Source organism: Poecilia latipinna, unplaced genomic scaffold (genome assembly GCF_001443285.1).
Source record: "Poecilia latipinna isolate Pla-1442-1.1 unplaced genomic scaffold, P_latipinna-1.0 Scaffold127, whole genome shotgun sequence".
Classification (NCBI taxonomy): Eukaryota; Metazoa; Chordata; class Actinopteri; order Cyprinodontiformes; family Poeciliidae; genus Poecilia; species Poecilia latipinna.
The window spans coordinates 160,830-182,656 of NW_015112743.1; the positions used below are offsets into that span (position 1 = coordinate 160,830).

At 38.9% G+C, this 21,827-nt stretch overlaps 1 protein-coding gene across 2 annotated transcripts; it reads left to right on the forward strand.

The window, feature by feature from the left end:
* Nucleotides 1-366: 366 nt before the first annotated feature.
* Nucleotides 367-21,311, forward strand: vps41 (VPS41 subunit of HOPS complex). Of its 2 annotated transcripts, XM_015028518.1 has the most exons (29): nt 367-584; nt 863-901; nt 5,679-5,786; nt 7,252-7,329; nt 9,657-9,731; nt 10,585-10,647; nt 10,985-11,050; nt 14,336-14,455; nt 14,535-14,681; nt 14,763-14,829; nt 15,338-15,352; nt 15,492-15,589; nt 15,674-15,803; nt 15,938-16,053; nt 16,141-16,259; nt 17,382-17,463; nt 17,545-17,637; nt 17,735-17,862; nt 17,948-18,092; nt 18,782-18,823; nt 18,908-18,958; nt 19,044-19,181; nt 19,269-19,323; nt 19,392-19,532; nt 19,632-19,768; nt 20,583-20,682; nt 20,765-20,809; nt 20,887-20,966; nt 21,047-21,311. In XM_015028518.1, the coding sequence occupies exons 1-29, from the start codon at nt 564-566 to the stop codon at nt 21,125-21,127; spliced, it is 2,580 nt and encodes an 859-aa protein (XP_014884004.1). In that variant the 5' UTR covers nt 367-563; the 3' UTR covers nt 21,128-21,311. The 2 variants fall into 2 exon arrangements, with proteins under 2 accessions (XP_014884004.1, XP_014884005.1); XM_015028519.1 differs by lacking the exon at nt 15,338-15,352.
* The last annotated feature ends 516 nt before the right edge of the window (nt 21,312-21,827 follow it).

Below are 21,827 nucleotides of genomic sequence, written 5' to 3' on the forward strand. Positions count from 1 at the left end.
AAGACAAATATTATGAGATTAAAATTATCAAGCTTTTTTTGTGTGTGTTAGTGAAATGAGGCATTATCTCACCAGTTACATAGCCATGCCTTTTTTGGAGCATTTTGAGATTGTTGAAACCATTATTGGTGTGCCATTCTTTGAAAAAAAAAAAAAAAAAAAAGAAGAAAAAAAAAAGTCCAAAACACTAAATACAAAACTTGCCTTATTTGAAAACATTAACACTATAGCTTCAAAAGCTTGGAGGTAAAAATAAACAACAATGGAAACGAAACGGAAAATCTCTTAGCCCCTACTAAATATTTGGTGCGTCATCCACAAATTTGCTGTAGTTATTATCGTTTCTCCAACGTAAGACTCCAATACCCATAAGACTTAGCGGTCTGAACTCAGTCATGTGATTTCACCGATGACCAAGAAGCTTCCTTCGACAACAAACATTATCGTGTTCTGCGGTATATTGAGTGCTTTCTTCACGAACCATTGTTTTCCCCTCTTAGCTAACATGTATCTAACGTTTTGAGATAAAATAACGATTTGACATAGCGCTATTTGTCATCATAATGGCGGAAGTGGAGGAGCAGGTAAGCTAACAGGCTAATTTTGATGCATTAATGTACAGTTTTATAATTTTATTACGGAGTTTATTCTGTTAAAATGGCAGGCTGACTTTTTAAGGAATGTTCAGTTTGCCATTTATTTAATTTGGAGTACGTAAGACGCATATCTGAAATGCTGTAGCTATGCTATTGCGAGATTTCTGTAATTCTCTCAAATTTAGACCAAAATCACAAATATTTATCATCTGATCTGACACTGAAAAGTTTTGTTTAAAGAAACTCTCTGTGTTTTTATTTTCCAGGAAAGGCAGCAGAGTGGGGAATTCACAGATGAATCTGAGGTAAAGCTCGTCATTACATCATTTTGTACTGATGCTTTCTTCCTCTTTCAAAAACTGAAGCAGGGGAAATGAGTGTTTGAGTAGTTTGGTATGAAGATAAGCTTATAGAGAGGGAAAAAAACAACACAAGGCAGAAATGTCATGCAGTTGCACCAGTATGTCAGCACAGAAATGCATCAACAACATATTGTTAACGTCAGAGGGGTGTGCATAGTTCTGTCAAGCCTGGATGATTTTTAACTTGTATAAAGCTCTGTGTCCGCTGAAAGGACTGTAATACATCAACACAGCTTGATCCCCGAAGGATCTTTGTCAGAGTTTGAGAGGTGTCAAACACTCATGAATTACAGATGGTTTTCCAGATCTTTCAACATTATGACTGAACTTTGGCATGTTACAGTACACCTGTGCTCCGGAGAATCACACATGGGCTAAATAAAACATGACTTCTACACGGCAGCCAGGGAGGAAGCTGATTTTTAAGTTTCTGCACGGGAAGCAGAGATAAAATAAATTATTAGAGGTCGGTTATGTACGTTTCTCTCAAGCAAGTCACAGTGAGCTAAAGAGAAGCATGGAAATCCATAAATTATGTGGAATATTTAATCCAATGTATGTTGCTGTTTCTACATAAAATATAAAAGCAACTTTAATAAATTCTCTTTTGAATGGAGCAATTATAAATTATAAACTGTGTGTAACAGAAACATTTTCCAGTGTCTTATCCACTTTAATGTCAGAGAGAAATTATTTTAGTTCATTTTCAAATTCTCCTTATTTTAAGTCTGACTGAAAATGTATTATATTCTGAAGAGCCATTTTGCTCTCAGGCCAGTCAAAAATAATTTTTGACCAGAGCCTCAAATGTCACATCCCCTTTTGAAAAGACATTTTATGAATTTTGATAAATAGCTACTTTAGGAAATGTGTTACTTATTTTCAACGAACAGCCATTTTATCGCTATTTATAGGATTTAAAATAAAAATAAACATAAAATTTTGCAACGAGAGGTTAATATTTTTTTTTCCTGTGCGATAGAGTTTATTTAAAGAAAAAGGAAATGTATAGATTTTTAATGGTTTCTATCTACTCTTAAGTATTTTATTATGAAATTAATATTTTTAGAGACCCTGTGATTGCTACTTGTAACTTTTACTTGTTTGCATTTTCTTGTGCATCATTGAGAAAGAACTACTTTTAGATATGGAATGTGATTTCTTCTTGAAATCACCTCATTTGAAGTGATTAACTCCCAAGCCAATTTAGAGTGCATTCACACCACCCCTGTTTAGTCCACTTTTTCCAAACCCTGGTTTGTTTGCCTAGAAAGTCTGGTTTGTTTGGGGAGGTATGCGTGCGCAATCAAACTATTATTTGGACCAAAAAAAGCAAACACTGCTCCTCCTCAAAACCTATATCTCCGTTAGATTGAAGTGAACTCTGGCGCAGTTTGCATATATTTGAATGCCAAGCAGGCCGGAGATTGCTCCAAAATCAGTAAGCGGACTGTAGTGCTGGGCATTCTGGGTAAATGCAGGCAAAAAAATCTTGTACATGTCTAGCGCTCCTGGGAGAAATGGTTTGTGGTCTTTTGCCAAAGACAAAAGGAAGATCCTACAGCCGCTAAAATCTGACTCCACTTTATTTTTGTTTAAATTTTGTGAAGAAGGAAGTTGTGCTCAGTGTCTTCTTCAGAGGTTTTGTTGTCGTTTTCTTCACTGGATCTTGTTGCAGCTCCACCACAGGTGGAGGGTGGGAAGAGCAGGTTTTCAAAGGGTTTGAATCGTTTGACATTGCAGTGTCAAAGTGAACCGCAACTGCTGAAAATGCAACAAATGTTGCAATTTTGGTTCCCAATTGAACCGAATCCACTGTCAGGTGTAAAAACACCCTTCATCCCCTTAAATGGTGATAGGTCAGCCTTTCAGACTGCATGATTTATTTTCTGCTGTAAAATTTTTACATTTAAATACAAAATGTTAAGGGTTTTGCAATGACCCTAATGACGACCAGAAGCCAAAATGAAATTTATTCCAGCTGTTGCTGGAGTCTTCACCTTACCAGGTTTTTGTCCTTCTCCTTGCACCTTTTTAGTCGGGTTGAGCCAGAAGCTTTTAGGTCTCTGCATCTTCTTATGAGAACTGTGGATTTGGGGTCACATCATTTCCGTTTTACATTGCGCTCGAAAGTATTACTTCTGAATCTATTTGCTGTCCAGACTTGCATGTTATGTTTAACACAGCTGGATGGTTAGCTACATGCCACATTATTTTCTTGATATTGAAGGAATTATCTCCTCAATCTGTGCCGAGTGTAATCCTTCTGTCCTGTTTTATGCTTCAGGTAGAACGTTATCCTTGACGTCGTCACATTGAACGGTTCAGCATGTCGTACTTAAACTGACAAGAGGCAAAAGAGCGGCGTAAACGATTACAACACAAAACCCAGTTCTTTAGTTGACAAAAACAAAAAGCAACTTACAAGAGATAGCAAAACTTTTAAAATGGGTATTTTCTCTGTGGGGATGAAGTTTGCCTTTGTTGTTTGATACGCCTTTGAAACCCGTGACAAATGCCCTCGCATCAGAAATCTCACAACCAGAATACACAGGAAATAGCCTAGATATGGCGTTGTTGAGTGGGGAAGGATTGTTTTTGAAAATAACATTTTTTCCACGCTATTGTCCCCCACCTCCACGCCAGAAGCACATAATGGCAGACAATGTTTTGAGTTGATGCACCCTCTGGGCAGCCACAGACTGTGCAGCATTGGTTATAAACCGAATTATGAGTAATATTCAAGCTGTGACCGGCCTCCAATGTGGACTTATGCTGGAAAGTGTAACACAGTAGAATACCTTAAGTTTGTCTTATGAAAACAATAAATGCATGTATTTCACTGGGGACGAGCAGTACCAAGAAAAGAGAGGTGATTCTTTTTCATAAAGCGTTTCATGCAAATTAAAGCAAAAGTAGATGTGTGCACACTGTCCCTTAAAAACCTATTGATTTAATACAGTGGTACTTGCTGCCGATTGCAGTGAAGGAACATGTTATTCTTTACTTTTGCAGATTTCTCATATGGTGAATAAAAATATCTGTGAAAAAGTAAAGAAAGTAACATGCTGTGTTAAATTCATTGCATTTTTTAATGATTTTGTCTTTGCGTGTTTTCTGTTGCATTTGTTTTTCTGTGTTTGTGTGGTAAGGAGTTTGCATCATTCATGTGTTTGCAGAGTGTTTTGCCGTTTGTTACGTGTTTGCACCTGTCAGCCACGGTGCTTTTTCCTGTTAAATGATAACATGGACTCTCCTTACATATTATATGTAGATTTTGTTAAAACAAAGACAACAAATTTTTCTGAAAATATATATTGTTTTTCTTTCTACTCTACTTGTACAGACACTAAAACTAAACTTTCCTGCCTTACATTTCTACCATCTCACTTATTTCATTGGCTACTAACTACTGTTTGACACTGTTGTCTTAAAAATGACAACCTGTTCATTAAAATAAGTAAATACAAGTCACCAAGACAGTTTAGAAATTATTTATAAGATGTTGATTGAGAAATGAATTGTAGAAATTAATTATTAACTTAATAGATGCATTTTTCACGTAAAAATTATAGATAACTTTTACTGCATTAGTGTTCTGAAACAAAAGCATTTAAAATCCAAACATGGTCTAATTCTATTTATGATAAAATCTGAACTCTGGATTCATTATATTGGTATTAAATGCTCATAGCTAGTTATTGGTAATACTTTCTTTAAAATGGCTACAAGTTTTACCAGTTGTGAGATGTAATGCAGTCTGCAGTAGTAAAATTAAACTTTAAATTTGGTGTTAAAAAAAAACTGAGTAAGACGGTCTGATTTAATATATATATATATTTATATATATTATTTGTCTTAAGTGAAGCTGAAAGGGTTAATCACTTATTTAGAGTAATTAGAAAAAAACCGTATGCAACCCAGTAATAACCAAGCAAGCGTGGTTATTTCTGTCACTATTATGCAATACCATACATTACCCTAAATATTTGGTGAAATCTGATTTGGCTCCATCATGCTGCGGGAATGGATTTATTCCAGGAAAGCTGATCTGAGCTGTTGTAGCTGAAAACAGGACAATTTTGGAAGAAACTCTTTTAGCGACTACATGAGAGTTGAGACTGGGGCGGAGAGTCACGTTTCCTCAGGACAGTGACCCTAAACATTAAGCCTGAGTTATGACAGAAGGGTTTAAATCGAAATGTGTGTTTTTATAGAATTCAAACTAAGTGGCGTTTTGGGTAGAACATACATATATAGACAAAGTGTTTTTTTTTTTTTTTATCTTAAGTGCAAACTGTATAATTTTTTTTCCAATTTTGGCTTAATTACTGCTTTCTGTATGTTTTTCTTTCTGAAAATTACCTTTTTCAGAGTGTGTATACTCAGGTTAATGATTAAATTAATTGACAATTATTTCAATAATCAGTTCATCACGATTAATCCGATTAATTGTTTCAGCCCTGCCTATACGTAATTATTTACCATTCCTGCTTAGTTTTCAAGTATGTATCTTCAAGCCCCGTTCCCTGCAGCATCTTCTGACTTACCTTTGTTTTCAACACAAAATACTAAATGGGGGGACACTTTGTATATTTCATCTCACTGCATGATGGACCATTTTCCAAGAAAGCTCTCAGAAGTTTTAGAGGTGACCCTGGAGTAATGCCTACCTCTTAAGAACATGTTTTGGTGAGAGCCCATCTCCTGTCTCCACCAGGAGGAGGACAGCGAGGAGGAGCCCAAGCTGAAGTACGAGAGGCTCTCCAACGGGGTGTCTGAAATCCTCCAGTCCGACGCAGCCAGCTGTATGACCGTCCACGACAAGGTGAGGGTGATAATCCACCGCCCACGAGGGTGTTTCAGCTTCAAGTCCATTCATCTCCGGGGGGGATTTTTTCTTTCTTTTTTTTTTCTGTTTACGCGCACATTTGAGAGATGCCATCTTCAAAGTTGGTTTTTGTCTCTTCTTGCTGGATCTGTTGAGGCAGGCCATTCTTTTCTCACCTAGCCTCCTTGCTTTGTCCCTCTCAGGGAGGTGCATCAGAAGGCACCGTTGTCTTTTCCTCTGCTTTTTTTTTCCCACTTCTTTCATATTTTTTGCTCCTCTTCTACTCTCTGCTGAATGTAGGATTTTTTTTTTCTTTCTTTCTTTTTAAGAGAGCCACTCTTGGCATGATGTTTAGCCGTCGTGGCACCACCAGCACACCCTCACGCCTGAGCAGAGCAAAAGTCAAGCCCAGTTACGTCTCCTCACCTGATGTTTTATTAACAATTGATTTTCTTTAATTATTTCTGCTTTGAGGATCCAGGCCTTTTTTTGTGTCTTCTACACTAAAGTTAGCCGCAAAGAAACACTGCGTTTGTTAAATCATAAATTGGATCCAACTGTTTTTTTGTTTTTTTTTCTTTGTAATTTTTGTGTTTTTCTACCTTTAGTTGTCCGGCTACATGTGTGGTCCCCATGACAACCCCCTACACCCTCCAAAGCCAGCGGCAGCACACGCCGCCTTATGTTGCCTCATATTTTAAGTGTCTGAATTGGAATTTCATTTGAACAATTCCCATCCTGATAAATCCCTTTAAAAGTCGCTCCGCCTCACAAAGCTGAACCTTTTATTTATTTATTTTTGGTTATTTTATTTGGGGAGATTGCAGGGGGCTCTGTCTGACATGCTCAGCTGTGCCTGTAAATATAAGCATTTCATTATAGACTGCACTGAAGCATGGTGGGCTCGCCGCACATCCACATGCTGCTCAGGAAGGGAGGGGGATTAGGAGACGGCATGCAGCAGGGGCCGGGCTGGAAGAACACACACTTAATCTAATGCTAGAAGCCCCCCGGTTTCTGTAATTTTTTTTGTCCCTGTGGACCCGCACGCACGCACGCACGCACGCACACACACACACACACACACACATCCGCAGCCGTATGGACACATGCGTTCCTGCTGAAGCCTTAAAACACAGAAACCAGTTGCTGCTCAGGAGGAGAAATGAGTCTATCCTGGAGAAGAAGGTGATTGGGTTGCAAGAGGAGCATGTAGAGTGCATTTATTATGCTTAAGCATTTTAATTTGAGGGGGGAAATGCCATTTCACACTGTCTGCTTTAATAAATAGGGCTTTTCCACTCCCTTCAATTTCACAGCTTTGCCTCCAAGCCCACCCAATCCCCACTATGACCACGTTCCAGGAAATATTTTTTATCCTTTCCCACAGCCAACTTTTTTTCTTCTTAAAATTGTTAAATATGTCCTTGTTTAACTCACTTTTTGTCTTTTTTTTTATCAGTTTCTTGCCCTAGGAACTCATTTCGGAAAGGTTTTCCTGCTGGACATTCAAGGAAATGCCACTCAGAAATATGACGTTGTGAGTATGAAGTTCTTAAATGTTTTGCCATGTTGTATTTTAGCAATAAACAATCATTGGAAGTGTTTGATCGCTGTGATGCCAATAAACATTTTTACATTGATTATTACAATCACAGATCATTTTTAGCATGCCCTTTTAACAAGTTTTATATAGTTTTATTATCTTTTGAGACAATGTAACAAAATAAACCTGACAGGAGTATGCGTAATTTTTAGTTCAACTGTAATCTAAAAACTTGTTCTTAATTTTTTATAGGCTGATCAAAGCGTCAACTGAGTTTTCATGAGTAATCCTTAACCAAGTCATTTGTAGGGAGGTACAGGGGCCCAAAATGGGAACAACCCATATCTGCCATCTGAGAAGTAAACCTGCTCATATCTACAATCCAAGACACAATCATAAAAGTTTATCTGGAACTGCCGCAAAGTTAAAAAAGGAAAAAATAAAATTTTGCAGGCACGCACTGCGAGTGAGAAGATGAGGGAATCTCAAAGCCTTGCTCTTGGAGCTATAAGCAGCAGTTAAAGTGACATTTAGGGTCACTGAGTCTCCGTAACAACAGCTGGTTTAAAGCTTTTGTACACCTTTTTACAGGGACGCCTTTAAATACTGGAGGGAGCTGCAAGTTCTTTTATATTCTTGCCTTGTATAAAGAGAAATAAATTCAGATCGTCTCGGTGACCTAAAAGCTAGACGGAAAAATTCTGCCCCGTTAAAGCTACTCCATTTGTAAAAATCTAATCACGGTTCATACAAAGCCTATTTTGTCAACATTTTTTGCTGCCATCACATTTACTTTCAACAGCTTTTGTCTTTAGTGTGAATTTATTTAACCGGGAAGTCGGACTGAAATCAGAAATCTCTTTTACAAAGAGCCAAAATAGCAGCTTATAATTTTATTCAGATTTTTGTTCATCTGAAACAGATGTGTTAAAGCAGAGGAACATCTACAACATGCAGCTTTGAGAAGCAGGGTTTGGGAAAAACGGAAGCGTTCCCAGTGCCTTTTAGTACTGCACAGTATTTCACAAATATATTATCATTGCAATTTTGATGCGTGCAATATTCACATGCCAAAGAACTTTCTGAAGTACATTAATAATATGTAATCCAAGTTTTATGAATTTGTATTTTATCTGTTCCTGAGAAGCCTGTGTGACACTTTAGCTCAATCACATTGGCTCTTTACGACTTTGACTAAGAAGAATCAAAATTAACTATTTTTACCTCATAAATGCAACAGATTAAATCCGTCGTCGGATGCAAATCCTGTAATGTTTTTGACCTGTTGGGTATCTTTCGCTGCCCTTGACGCCGACACTTCTCGTATATTTTTAGTGGATTAGATGCTAAAGCTGCTAAAGAGTCAGGAGAATTTGAGTTACTTCTAATCAGTGTCGTTATTATAATATTCAGCCATGCTGTCACAGTTAAGTGTTTTCCTGATGTATGTGTGATGGTTATGTGAAACATTTTTAAATGTGAGATCATTTAAGGTTTTTTCAGAATCAGGGTAGCTCCGATTCATAACTATATCTGTTTTCCAATGTTTCATATGGAGCAATTTGTTGAAGAGGCTGGTTAATTAATAATTCACCTCATAGCATTTCCCTTTGCTGTTCTAGTTAATTGTGTGGAGATGTGCTTCAAACACTTAGGACTTTGCCTAACTCTGTTACAGTTTACCAAATAAAACCCACATTTACCATAAAGCTTTCCAGAGATGGATGTCAGTCAGGGAAACAAATTATCAAAAGAAACAGAATAAAAATGTTTATGTTTAAACGTAAAAAAGAGAAAATGTCTTCTTTTATTGCTTTGACCTGTAGGAACCGTTCAAAGCATAATTTGAGTGCATAGACAGAAAGTATGTTGCTTATTGGTTTCAGGCCCGTTGTTATATCAGCTTTGAGCAAGAATGTAATTTGAAAATCAGTAATCAGGACTGAATTGATCAGCACAAAAGCATCTGTTTTATATTACAGTACCTGCACTCAGGCTTTAAACTGCTTCAAGTCTAGCTTGCTGCCAGATAGCCATCATTTCCTAGGAAACAAGGAAGCTGAAACCTCTGAGTTCAAGCTATTGGCTTTAAATATGAGTTTCTTATTTGATAATCGACACAATTTATCTTTTGAACACTTGGACTTGTTTTTGTAATCTAAAAGCATTATTAGCGAACAAATCCCCAAGTTCTTTCTTTTTACCTCAGCTTCTTTATATGCCGATTTCTTTATTTTTATGGTGATTAAAACCAGAAACATTTAGTTGGTTGAACTGAAATTTCACGACCTCTCGTAAATGCTATTTTGTGCCATCTACAGAGTTCAGTGAAGATCAACCAGATCAGCCTGGATGAAAGCGGGGAAAATGTGGGCATCTGCTCTGAGGACGGGAAGGTGAGATCCATCTGCCCATCAGTGCAGGCTGCAGATTCTTGGTCCCACAGCTTCTTTCCAATCAGTCATTTTCCATCTTTAAACTCCTCTTATCAGCCTCAAACTTTATGTTAATGATCTGAAAGTTTCGGAGACAATTCTAACACATTTAGAGCATTAACCTGAAGTTTTATCTCCGCGCAGATCTGCACGTAAATTTTTCTCGCAGCATTTTGAAGAGCAGTTTAAGGGATTGCACGCTGATGCGTTGAGCTGTCAGTCAGCCATCAGCCCTTCTTCCATGGGTGTCATCTCCATGTTCTTGCTGTTATCTTGTCTCTTTCCATCATTATCACTACCCTTCATGGATGCAGTCAAGATATGCTCTGCGATACGGCGCTGTCCCCCTACTTTCAGCAAAAACAAGATCTTGTCGCATAAAAAAAAAAAAAATGCAGCAGACAATTAAAGCTGATGCAACAGCAGTTGTTCACCACCAGTAATTCAGTTTGCTGTTAATCCTTTGAAATTTAACTTAATCCGTAATCATTAATGCGAAAAATTAGATGGTATCCAAGTTTTATAATATTCCTCCGTCTTGGGAGAAACCTGCTCAGATGGCCCTACTGTAGCAAACTGAAGCTGTGGTCAAGTCCAAGATTAGGACTTCTGTTCTAAAGCCTTCAGGGTTTAAAAAAAAATCAGCTTCTCCACTAATTGGTGACCCAGAGGAAGAGCAGGGCGCCAATCAAACTCTTTTCCGACCACTTTTTCCCCCGCTGGCCTTGGATAGTTGCAGAGACAGCAATTAAAGGAGAAGCGTTCAGTAATTCACCTCTGTGTTTGTGTTTCTGCTGGCTCATCTCTGTTCCAGGTTCAAGTGTTTGGCCTCTACACGAGAGAGGGCTTCCACGAGAGCTTCGACTGTCCTGTCAAAGTACGTTCCCCCCCCCGTCACCTTTGTAACTTCTTTTATCGTCTTGCAAAAGTATTCACACCCCAAGCTCCAAGCTTAGGGCTGGACGATGTGACTTAAAAATAAAATGTCAGATTTTTTCCATACCTGATCCAGTTTCCAATTTTAATTGTTTTTTGTTGTTGTATACATGTATTATTTTCTCTGTACTTTTTCAAAAAAAAACACACGACTTTGAGTTGATCAATCTTACAAAACGTTAATAATTATATTAAAGTTTGTGTTTGTAAAGCCTTAAGCTCAGAGGAAAAAGCAGTGAATGTTAGTGATGGTGAAATCTCTGCTTTTCATTTTGCAGGTTGTTGCTTTACACCCTCAGTTCAGCAGATCAAACTACAAGCAGTTTGTCACCGGGGGCAACAAGGTAGGTTTAAACCGTACTTTCCCCCTCCCACTAAGCGGTCATTACATACAGTTTTCAGCGTTTATAGAAATTTTTCTGCCGTAATAATTCCTTCCTGATTGCGTCCGGGTGAAACCGATTCCCATAAAAAAATTTAAAAAAAACTAAGTGACTTTGGCCCGGCTCGGAAGGCAGAACTCGGGCCTTTTGTCTAGTGTGAAAGGCTCTTACTTTTCTGTCTCTTTGCTGGAGTGCTCTCAGCACAGCCGCCCATTTTCACAAAGTGCTATTCTCTCTGCAGTGTTTCAAAAGCAACGCTTTGCGAGCACAGCAAATAGATGCTATTATAAAGAGGCTACATAGTCTTAGGGTTGTCTTTGGGAGACATGTATAGGGTGAGATGAATTTGAACATTAGATTTTGATTTCTTCCTCCTCAGAAAAAAAAAACATCTGCCTATTAAAAACGGATATAGTACAATAGAGCTTTGATCTCACGTCATAAATAAGGTGCGCTGACATTTACGCAGCAGTGTGAGGAAAACTTTCTCCGTAAAACTCCATTATTAGCGTTACTTTGCCATTTTCTTTCAATTGCTGCTGATTCCTCTCCCTTCCATGTTGTGAAGGCCTCCACAAGGTGCCTGTGATGAAAATCAATAAGCCTCAACGGGCGCCACATCCTGTCAAAGGAAATTCAATTTTGTCTCCCCAGTTCTTTTGTCGTATCATCTCTTTGTAGAGCAAATTGTTTATTAACATAGCCCAAATGCTGAATTAGAGTGAATTCTCCCTCTTCAGTAACAAATCTGCACCTCTTTTGGGCGGGGGCGGAGGGCTTTTTGTCCAACTTCATACAGTTTAGGATGCCGACAATGCGGAGACTGTGCAGAAGATGAATCCGACGTGAGGCTGTGAATTCCATCTGTAATGATAACACAGACGCTGATTTTTAAATATGCTTCATTCTGCACCTATCTCGTTGTCCCCAATAAATGGTGTGCAGCCAAAAGAAGCAGTCGGCATCATGATGAGAGATGTGAAATCATGCCTTTAATGCAACACATTTCCAGCACTGCCTTTATGGCTTCCACACGGTCTGCTTGCAAAATTTGTCGACCCATATGTGCGTCCAGAATGACTTCTTCCATCAGTGAACGTGAAGCTTGTCCTGCTTCACTGGAGTCAAATGAACAATCTGTCTTAATTTCCCTTGTGCCAAAATACTCTTAAGTGAAATTAAGTATGCACACAAAAAGGAAAAAGCAGGTTTTATGTCATTATGTACAGTTTGAATTGAATTTATGAGACTTCTGGTGGTACTTAACAGGCTGAGCTGCTGTTGCAATATGCTGTTAATCTACTGCCCTCTGTAGGTTCCGATGCATTACTGCGCTCTAGAGGTTGACGTCACAGTGCTGTATTCATACTACCTTGAACTTTTCCACTTTTGATAATACTGTTACTACAATTTTTTTTAATGTATTTTGAGATTTTATGTGATAGACCAAAACAAAGTGATACTTAATTCTGATATGTAAATAAGATGAAGCTTTTTTATAATTAAAAACACTCTTAATACCCAATTAATAAATTCAACTGCCTTAAAAACGCATAAAATTAGTAAGTAATGTCAGTGTCAGGGGTTGTGTTAACCAAATATTTTCTGTCTTTGCTCATTTTTTTTGAAACTGTGATGGAAATATCTGAACGCCTTCCATCATTTTGACAAATTATAATTCACACACTTGATCACTTGGTGCAGACACACAGGTGTTTTCCACTTTACAATCAATTTTACAAAAAAGATTCCCATGTGAGCAACATCCTCTGACCTGGTCACCATATTTGACGAATCTTGGTATATGTATCTATCAGCTTGAAGAGTTTTGGACAGGAGGCTTTTGAACACATCTGTGACCTCTACAGGTCACTGACCAGAATCGCTGCTCTGGGATTTCCTCCAGCTGAAGCGAGTGTTTGTGGGATCAGGAAACTCCTCGAGGTCTTGCTTAACTTCTGATAACTTCAGTTGGAGAAATGTTCCCCGATTTCAAAACTCTGGCTGAAGTGGCTCTTGTAATTCCAGTTTGCAGTGTGGCATCAGAGCTTAGATTCGGTCTCCAGATCAACATCGAAACAGCCGTCTGTCTGAAGCAAAAGTTCAAAACACTTTAACCTCTGCAGCAAGACACCTTGAGACGTCTGATGAAGCACAAGCAGATGCTTAACTCAGGTTCAAGCCGATGAGGAGGAAGTTGTGAGACTGTATGCTCAGGTCACAGCAAGAGAATAGTTCATAATTTTATTTCAATCGTTTCATGTCATTGTTTATGTGTAGTTATTGGAGCCACAGTCAATGGTTTTTGTCACAGTAGGAAAAAAGCGTTGCATGTATTTATCTGCTTGATGTGTGATGACACGATGTCGGTTGAATATGTCATTATTGTTTTAAAAAGTGACAGGTAAAAAAAGGATTGACAGAATTTTTTTTTTTTTTTTTTTTGGCCTCTGTCAGTCAAAATGACAAACCATTAAAAAGTCCAGTGCAACCTCTGGTCAGTGTGTTGCTGATTCTCAGGATAAATGTTTTGTGAAAGCCTCGGAGATTTGTTAGAGAACAATAAACAGCAGCAGGCCAGTAGTAAGATTCTAAGATCTCAAGCTTGGAAGAACAAACTTGATACTCCTCAATCAAGAGTACATGATAACTGCACACCTGCCAAAGGGTGGCTGTCCACAGTGACGGGCTTGGTTGAAAGAAACTCACAAGAAGTCCTGTTTGACACAAGCCATACAGGGGACCAACCAGACATGTTAGAAGAAGGCACTCTGGCGGGCAACATATGTTTCATATGTTCACAGGTTTGCAATATGATTAAAGGATGAAATAAAGTTTTGTTTTCCAGGCTGATTTGAACCTGGTAAATCCTGAAATCTGATCTGTGCGCAGAATTAAAAGGAAAATGTTAGTTTCAAAGAAATGGTCACTTAGAAGAGCTTTTCCTTTTGATATAGAAGGTGTATATTCATGCATTAAAATGTCCTAGTCAAAGTCCAGACCGAACTCTTTTGGCAGCACTGGAATATTGATGTTTATTTGTCCTCCTGGAATTGGTCCTTGTAACAAATGATGTCCTGTGTAGAACAGATAACATGTTACTTGCTATTTTATGTGGGTTAATCACATAAAATCTCATTAAAATCCAAAAACGATTTATTGTCAAAATGTGGAAAGGTTCGGGAGGTATGAATAGTTTTACAACCACCGTCCAGTAGACTCTGCACCTGCTTTTTCTCCTTTAAGTTGCTCCTGTATGAAAAAAACTGGCTGAATCGCTGGAAGACGCAGGTCCTGCATGAAGGAGAGGGAACGATCACCAACGTGAAGTGGAGAGCCAACCTGATAGCCTGGGCCAACAACTTGGTGAGCGACAGCTTCACCAACTTCAAGCCTCCAGGGATAACTGCATGGATGCTTATGTTGGAATTTTTTTTTCTTCCAGGGAGTAAAAATCTATGACTTTAGCACCAAGCAGCGGATCACCAACGTGCTGCGGGACAACGTGAGTCTGCGGCCCGACATGTACCCCTGCAGCCTGTGCTGGAAAGACGACACTACGCTCATCATCGGATGGGGAACCTCCATCAAGGTCTGCTTCTTGTTCGTTTCAGAACTCATTTCAGACTCTACCTGCCGCACGTTTAAGCGTCGTCTTGTTGTTTCTCGTCAGATTTGTGTGGTGAAAGAGCGAAAACCTACTGAAATGAGGGATCTGCCCAGTCGCTATGTGGAGATAGGTAAATGAACCATGACGCAGTTCGGCAAATATTATATCTGCTGATGTTTTACAGAGGTTCACCCAAACATTTCTCAGCAGTTCTGTGTGATTTAGAAATTTTCCTTTTTTTTTCTTCATAATGAACAAAATTAAAAGAGTACAGAAATTAGTGGAGGCATCCATGTCTGATTGTTTATGATTAATGTAATTAAACTAATGAAGGAAAATGTCAATTTCAGTGTCAAGAATACATTTATATTGAAATGTATTTATCACATCCATAAAGTACTTTTTATTTGTAATCGTGTAGCTTGGTGGTAATGAAAACGGCCCTTTTTATTTTGCCTCTACAAAAAGATATTTCTTTCTTTTTGTTTTCTTTTGTTGTAGTTTAGTTTTCAAAAAAAAAAAAAAAACATAACATTATTGTTTATTTCATTATTTTTGGTTCTGTGTAGATATAAAGTATCTATATCTTCAAATGATGTAATATTTATCCTTTATTGTTTTTGATCTTATTCTGTCAGTTGATCTTTCTAAAGGTAATAACAGCTAAGGTTTAGTATTAATCATTCGATGCAATCAAGGAAAAGTCATCAAAGAATTGAAATATGTAACATATCTCACCCTAAACCGCCTGATCTTGTTTTTATGCGACTCCTAACATTCGGCTCCTTGCAGTGTCTGCATTTGAGACGGAGTTCTTCATCTGTGGTTTGGCGCCGCTGGCGGATCAGCTCGTCACCCTGTTTTTTGTGCAGGACCCCACGAACCAGATGGTAAAGCTATCCCAAACGTGTGCATTAACAGAACGTAGAGAACAGAGAGGATTAGGAGGATAACCCGTTAACGTCTGCATGCAGGATGAAGAGGATCGTGCACGGCCTCGTCTCGACATCATCCAGGCTCTCCCCGAAAGCTGCGAGGAGATCTCCTCAGATGCTCTGAGTGTTCGCTTCTACCAGGACAACGAGTGCAGGGATTACCGCCTGGGTGAGAACATCAAACTCGCCCTGGGAGAAATGTCACCCTGCCTTCTTCTGCAGTCTGATTTTATTATACATCGACCACCAAATGTCAGCGGTAATTCTCTGCACGCAGAGCCATAAATGTATTTTCATTAACAGAGCATTCAGAGGGAGAGTCGCTCTTCTACATCATCAGTCCCAAAGACATCGTTGTGGCTAAAGAGCGAGACCAGGACGACCACATCGATTGGCTGCTGGCGAAGAAGAAATATGAGGTTTGTGTGGCTGAACTTTACCCGAAGGCTGCTAAAGGTTAAAGAGGAATGTCAAGAGTTTAATTCTGCATCCTTTGTCTGAGACAGGAGGCGCTGATGGCTGCGGAGATCAGCTTCAAAAACATCAAGAGGCACGACGTTCAGAGAATAGGGATGGCTTACATCAATCACTTGGTGGAGAACAGAGACTTTAACGCTGCTGCCAGGTCAGTACTGAGTTTGTCGCAGGTTTAGACTGGAAAATGCAAAAATATATTCTAAAGAGCAAAAATATATTCTAAAGAGCGAAATTTAGCCAGGTTTCGCCAGTTTAACCTGTCTGTCACTAGAGGACCCAAATTTGGGTCCTCTCGTGACAGGTTCCAGGGGTGTCAAACTCCAGTCCTCAAGGGCCGCTGTCCTGCAACTTTTAGATGTGCCTCTGCTGCACCACACCTGAAAATAATAATTAGGTCACTAGCAAGGCTCAGGAGAACCGATCTACACAGGGAGGAGGTAATTAAGCCATTTCATTCCACTGTTTTTTACCTGTGGCACATCTAAACACTGCAGGACAGCGGCCCTTGAGGACTGGAGTTTGACACCCCTGTCATTGTGAATGACAACCTGTGAACAACAGGTTAATCAATCTGAATCTAAATGTTTTTACTTAAAGAGAGTTAATTTGGGTATATAAACATTAAATTAGCAGATTCGTTTCATTGAAATGTCAAAGCTGTTCTTTTTCCAGGGTGGAATAATTATGCACATAAATCTTCACAGATTTTTAAAAACAAAAGTTGGATGCACACGTTTATCGTGTAAATATTACACACATAAGCTCAAATATATACATAAGCCACTGTAATTGCCGTTTTCTGATCGGATATTTGGCCCATTATCTGGGTAAAACTGGTAGACTAAACTTAAAATAATAACCTCATACAAATCAGCTAGACAGTGCTTCTCAGTTCCAGTCCTCACGTCCCCCTGCTCTGCATGTTTTAGATGTGCCTCTATTCCAGAACAGCTTATTCAGATGATTGCATGCCCATCAAGTGCTGCAGAAGCCTGTTAATCATCCACAGATTCAATCCAAGTGTGTGGCAGAAGGGAAACGCCTAAAACATGCAGGGCAGGGGGGCCTGAGGACCGAAATTGAGAAACACTGAGTTAGAACAAGGTCTGGGCCTTTGGGCCTGATTCACCAGGCAAACATCAAACCATCTAGCTTTTTTTTTTACATGGAGATTCCATTGAGGCTGGGCATTTTTCAGGCTGAATCTGTATATCACGACCTACAATATTTTCTGATTAATTGTTGTGGTTATGAAATGTTTTGCTTGCAGAAAATGCCAGAAGGTTCTTGGGAAAAACATGGAGTTGTGGGAGAATGAGGTGTACAGGTTTAAGAACATTGGACAGCTGAAGGTAGGACTGATTTATTTCAAACAAACCAGAATGTCTTTAAGTTGCTGTCATCTCCATGTTTAACCTCTCCTTTACCCTCAGGCCATCAGTCAGTATCTACCGAGAGGAGATCTGCGTCTCAGACCAGCCATTTATGAAATGATCTTGCACGACTTTCTAAAAACGGACTATGAGGTGCTTTGTCTTCTCTTAGGGTTATCTCATTGTAAAATGATGCGTTTCAGTGATCACTTACTTACTCTCTCTATTTCATCTTTCTTTCCTCAAAAAGGGTTTTGCCACACTGATCCGGGAATGGCCCGGAGAACTGTACAACAACATGGCCATAGTTCAGGCTGTCAATGATCACCTAAAGAAGGATCCCACCAACAACACGCTGCTCACCACGCTGGCCGAACTGTGAGTGACCCTAACACATCCACTATTTTAGACATTTAGCTAAAATTCTTAATACTGTTCCATTTGGGGTGCGATGCCACCTCAGGTACACTTACGACCAGCGCTACGACAGAGCCTTGGAAATCTACCTGAGGCTGAGGCACAAGGACGTCTATCAGCTGATCCACAGACACAACCTGTTCTCCTCCATCGAGGACAAGATTGTCCTCCTGATGGAGTTTGACAAAGAGGTGAGACGACAAAGCTGATGTCCAATCAGATCTCAAATATGTGCACATCAGCTGTTTTTTGTAACCTCTCCACTTTTATTTTAAGATGTGTCTTGTCCAACTTACCTTAAATATCTATATAAGTTGTGATAAGCTGCGTGAATTTGTTTGGACATATTTAAACTAAAACTTGGTTGAAACATTTCTTTTTGAATCCCTTAACTAAAGCCATTGTGTGCAGACAATTCTAAATAACGGTACTGAGCAAAGATATCAGCTAAGAGAAGGGTTTAAAAAAACATAACTTGTCCCATATTTCCTTCAGTTTTTATTACAACAGTGATATTACAAAAACGTTCTCCAAAAGCAATGTCAAGATGGCAGAATTTTGCAGGAGTTTCCCAAAAATGGTGGTTGTGCTCTGTGTGACTAAATTGTTACAGTACTTTGTGAGAGATGAATTTTATGGGTGATTGTCTAAAGTTGATTTAAGTATGAGTTTAAGGGAGTGCATGCTCATGCAACCAAATTATTGCAGCTTATTCACGTTTTTCCATCATCCAGCAAACTGATTTGTTTTCCTTTCAGGTGCAGGATACACGTCACGTTAGGAGTGGAAACTTATGAAATTTTTTATGTTGTAACTTTGTTATTTCTTAGAAACTTTGCATACAGTTCTGTTCACGTAATGTATAATCTTATGTTGCTAGAAAGCTGTTGATATGCTTCTCGACAACGAAGACAAGATATCTGTAAGTCCACTTGGCGATTTTGAATTCATCTATTCTTTACAGAAGTGCACCCTCTGCTGACGTATTCCTTATTTCTTCCAACAGATAGACAAGGTGGTGGTGGAGCTAGATGGAAGGCCTGAGCTGCTGCATGTGGTAAGTCGATTTTTAACTGTTGAAGTCTGAAGAATCAAACTTTTAATCGGACGGTAAATGTTTTGTTGCTCTTTCCCCGACCCAGTACCTCCATAAACTGTTCAAGCGGGATCACCACAAAGGCCAGAAGTACCACGAGAGGCAGATCGGTCTGTATGCAGAGTACGACCGACCAAACCTCCTACCTTTTCTGAGGGATAGCACCCACTGCCCTCTTGAAAAGGTGCGCCCTGCCCTGGAACATGTTAAAGTTAGTGAAGCTAGCAAAAAACAGTTCATAACCTCAACTTGTTTTGACTTTATTGCTCAGGCTCTTGAGATTTGTCAGCAGAGGAACTTTGTAGAGGAGACTGTCTTCCTGCTCAGTGAGTGCTGATGGATGACCATGTTTGTTGTTGGAAATGAGGAAACTAATCCGCTCTGTTGCTCGCAGGCAGGATGGGGAACTGTAGACGAGCCCTCCAGATGATCATGGAGGAGCAGGAGGACGTGGACAAAGCTATAGAGTTTGCTAAGGAGCAGGACGACGCAGAGCTGTGGGAGGATCTCATCTCTTACTCTATCGACAAGCCACGTAAGACGTCCCATCTCCACCGCTCTAAGTGAAGCTTTAACCAGCTTCTTGCCATCTCAACCGATGCATTTCTTCTCATGCTGTGTTTTTCATTTCCAGCTTTCATCACTGGCCTTCTCAATAACATCGGCACTCACGTGGATCCCATTCTGCTCATCAAACGCATAAAGGAGGGGATGGAGATCCCAAACCTGAGAGACTCGCTGGTGAAAATTCTCCATGACTACAACCTCCAGGTTTGTCCAGTTTTGCTTCACCTGATCTTCTTTGCAAAAAAGAATGAATGAAGGTTCAAACATTTTCTATGTTCCAATAATACACTTTATTATCTGATCCATTGCAAAGGTATTCAGACTTTTTCATATTTTATCATGTTGCCACCATAGACTCAATTTTATCAGGATTTATGTGGTGGACGACCACCAAGCACTGGATTGGTATATAAAAATCTAAATCCGCTTTGCTTTACAACGGGACTGGTGTGTTCAGGGTGATGTCCAGCATTTGGTTTCCTCTACATTTAGTATATAGACACAAATCTTTAGTTTTGCATCTCATCTGATCAGCTCTTTCGTTTTTTATTTGCTCCTTAAACACTAACATCTTTAAAAAGAACAACTAAAGAAAATTATTAAAAAATAAATAAAAGAACAGCTGTATCTACCTAAAATAGATGACATGTACATGGAATCTATTAACTAATAGGGGAGATTTCTCAAGGCAACACATAGCACTCCAATTTCTGCACAAGTATCAGAGAACATAAAACACACTGAAGTCTGGTTTTAACACGGAAAAAAATAAATAAATAAAAGCTCAAGACATTTGAATATTTTTGCAATCTTTATTTACTGTTCGTACAGCTTGTACAGTAAATATTTATATAAATTATTTTTATTAAAAATAAGTTCTATCCAGAAGGAGGTTTGCTTTGAGTTTATTTTTAATTAATCTATTCTGATTGATCCAAAACAGAAATTTCACAATTTATATTTCTTAATGTAATAATCTTTAAATCAGCTTTTTTTTTTTTTTTCACCTGTTTCCAAGATTCTTCTTCGGGAAGGATGCAAAAAGATTCTTGTGGCCGATTCGCTCTCCTTGCTCAAGAAGATGCATCGGACGCAGATGAGAGGAGTCAGGGTCGATGGTGGGTCTTTATACCGATGAAGTGGAGATGATGGACGTTAACCTAAACTCCTAAACATACCGTTTCTGTTTTGTTGTTTTAGAAGGGAACATCTGTGAGTCATGTCACAGCACCATATTACCCTCAGGTAACGGGACGCTGTTGCACCTGTATCCAGCTGTGCTAACATTGTTTGTCTAGCCTGGATTTCTGTCTGTGTTTCAGATATGGCCCAGCCGTTCAGTGTGGTGGTGTTTCACTGCAGACACATGTTTCACAAGGAGTGCTTACCATCTTCAGGAACTGTAGGTGGAATCTAATGAGTTTGCATTATATCATTGTTTTGTTTTGTTTTTTTCCATCTGTAACTTTCCTTTCTTCCCAGATTCCTGGGCTGCAGTTTTGTAACATCTGCAGTGCAAAGAGGCGAGGACCTGGAAGTGGGATACTTGAGATGAAAAAGTAACAGCTTAAGGCGCGTGCAACTAGTGATCCTGTTTGTCTCCTTTTCTTCTCGATGCATTGATCAATAAAAATCCCTTTTCCCTCAGTTGCTGTATATTTAACTGTAACAAGTGTAAAATGATGTGCTTTGTTCTGCCTCCCACTAATGTTATTTGCTAAAGAAGAATAAAATCATTGAAACTCTGTCTTCAGTTTGGATTGGATTGTTCTGCAGGTAACTAAATCCTGAGCAGGATAAAATGAACACAGACTGAAGAGTTTGTCTGAGCTGCAGAACAGCAAGGAGCAAATGTAGCTGTGTGTAACATTTATTTCTTTAATAAAAGTGATGGGAAAATATGCCATAAAATAGTTTCAGAATTTCTAGTACAAAGAAAAATAAACCTACTCTTTAATGTTTATTCAATAAGCAGAATGTGTGTGCAAACAAATGGACTCAATAACATTATTGGCTATTCAATGATCATGATATAAACTTCACGTTTTATATATTAAAATTTAACACTTTTTAAAATTTATTCTGAGTTCAGTCTGTTTTTGTCCATTTTTAAGGAATAAGTATGGATATATATTGAACCTGCAGAAACCAAACTGCAAGAAAGAGGGATGGAAAACAATACCTTACAAATATTAGGATTGTGAAAATTATGGTGGTAATTTTCACAAGCAACCGGAATTTAATTTCATTCAAAAATTTAAAC

Bases quoted from the DNA above. Each gene is read 5' to 3' on its own strand.
- vps41 (XM_015028518.1), top strand. From the start codon at position 564: ATGGCGGAAGTGGAGGAGCAG. The intron at 17,464-17,544 runs GTAGGACTGATT...CTTTACCCTCAG, and splicing joins AGAACATTGGACAGCTGAAG to GCCATCAGTCAGTATCTACC. The intron at 19,182-19,268 runs GTGCGCCCTGCC...TTTATTGCTCAG, and splicing joins CCCACTGCCCTCTTGAAAAG to GCTCTTGAGATTTGTCAGCA.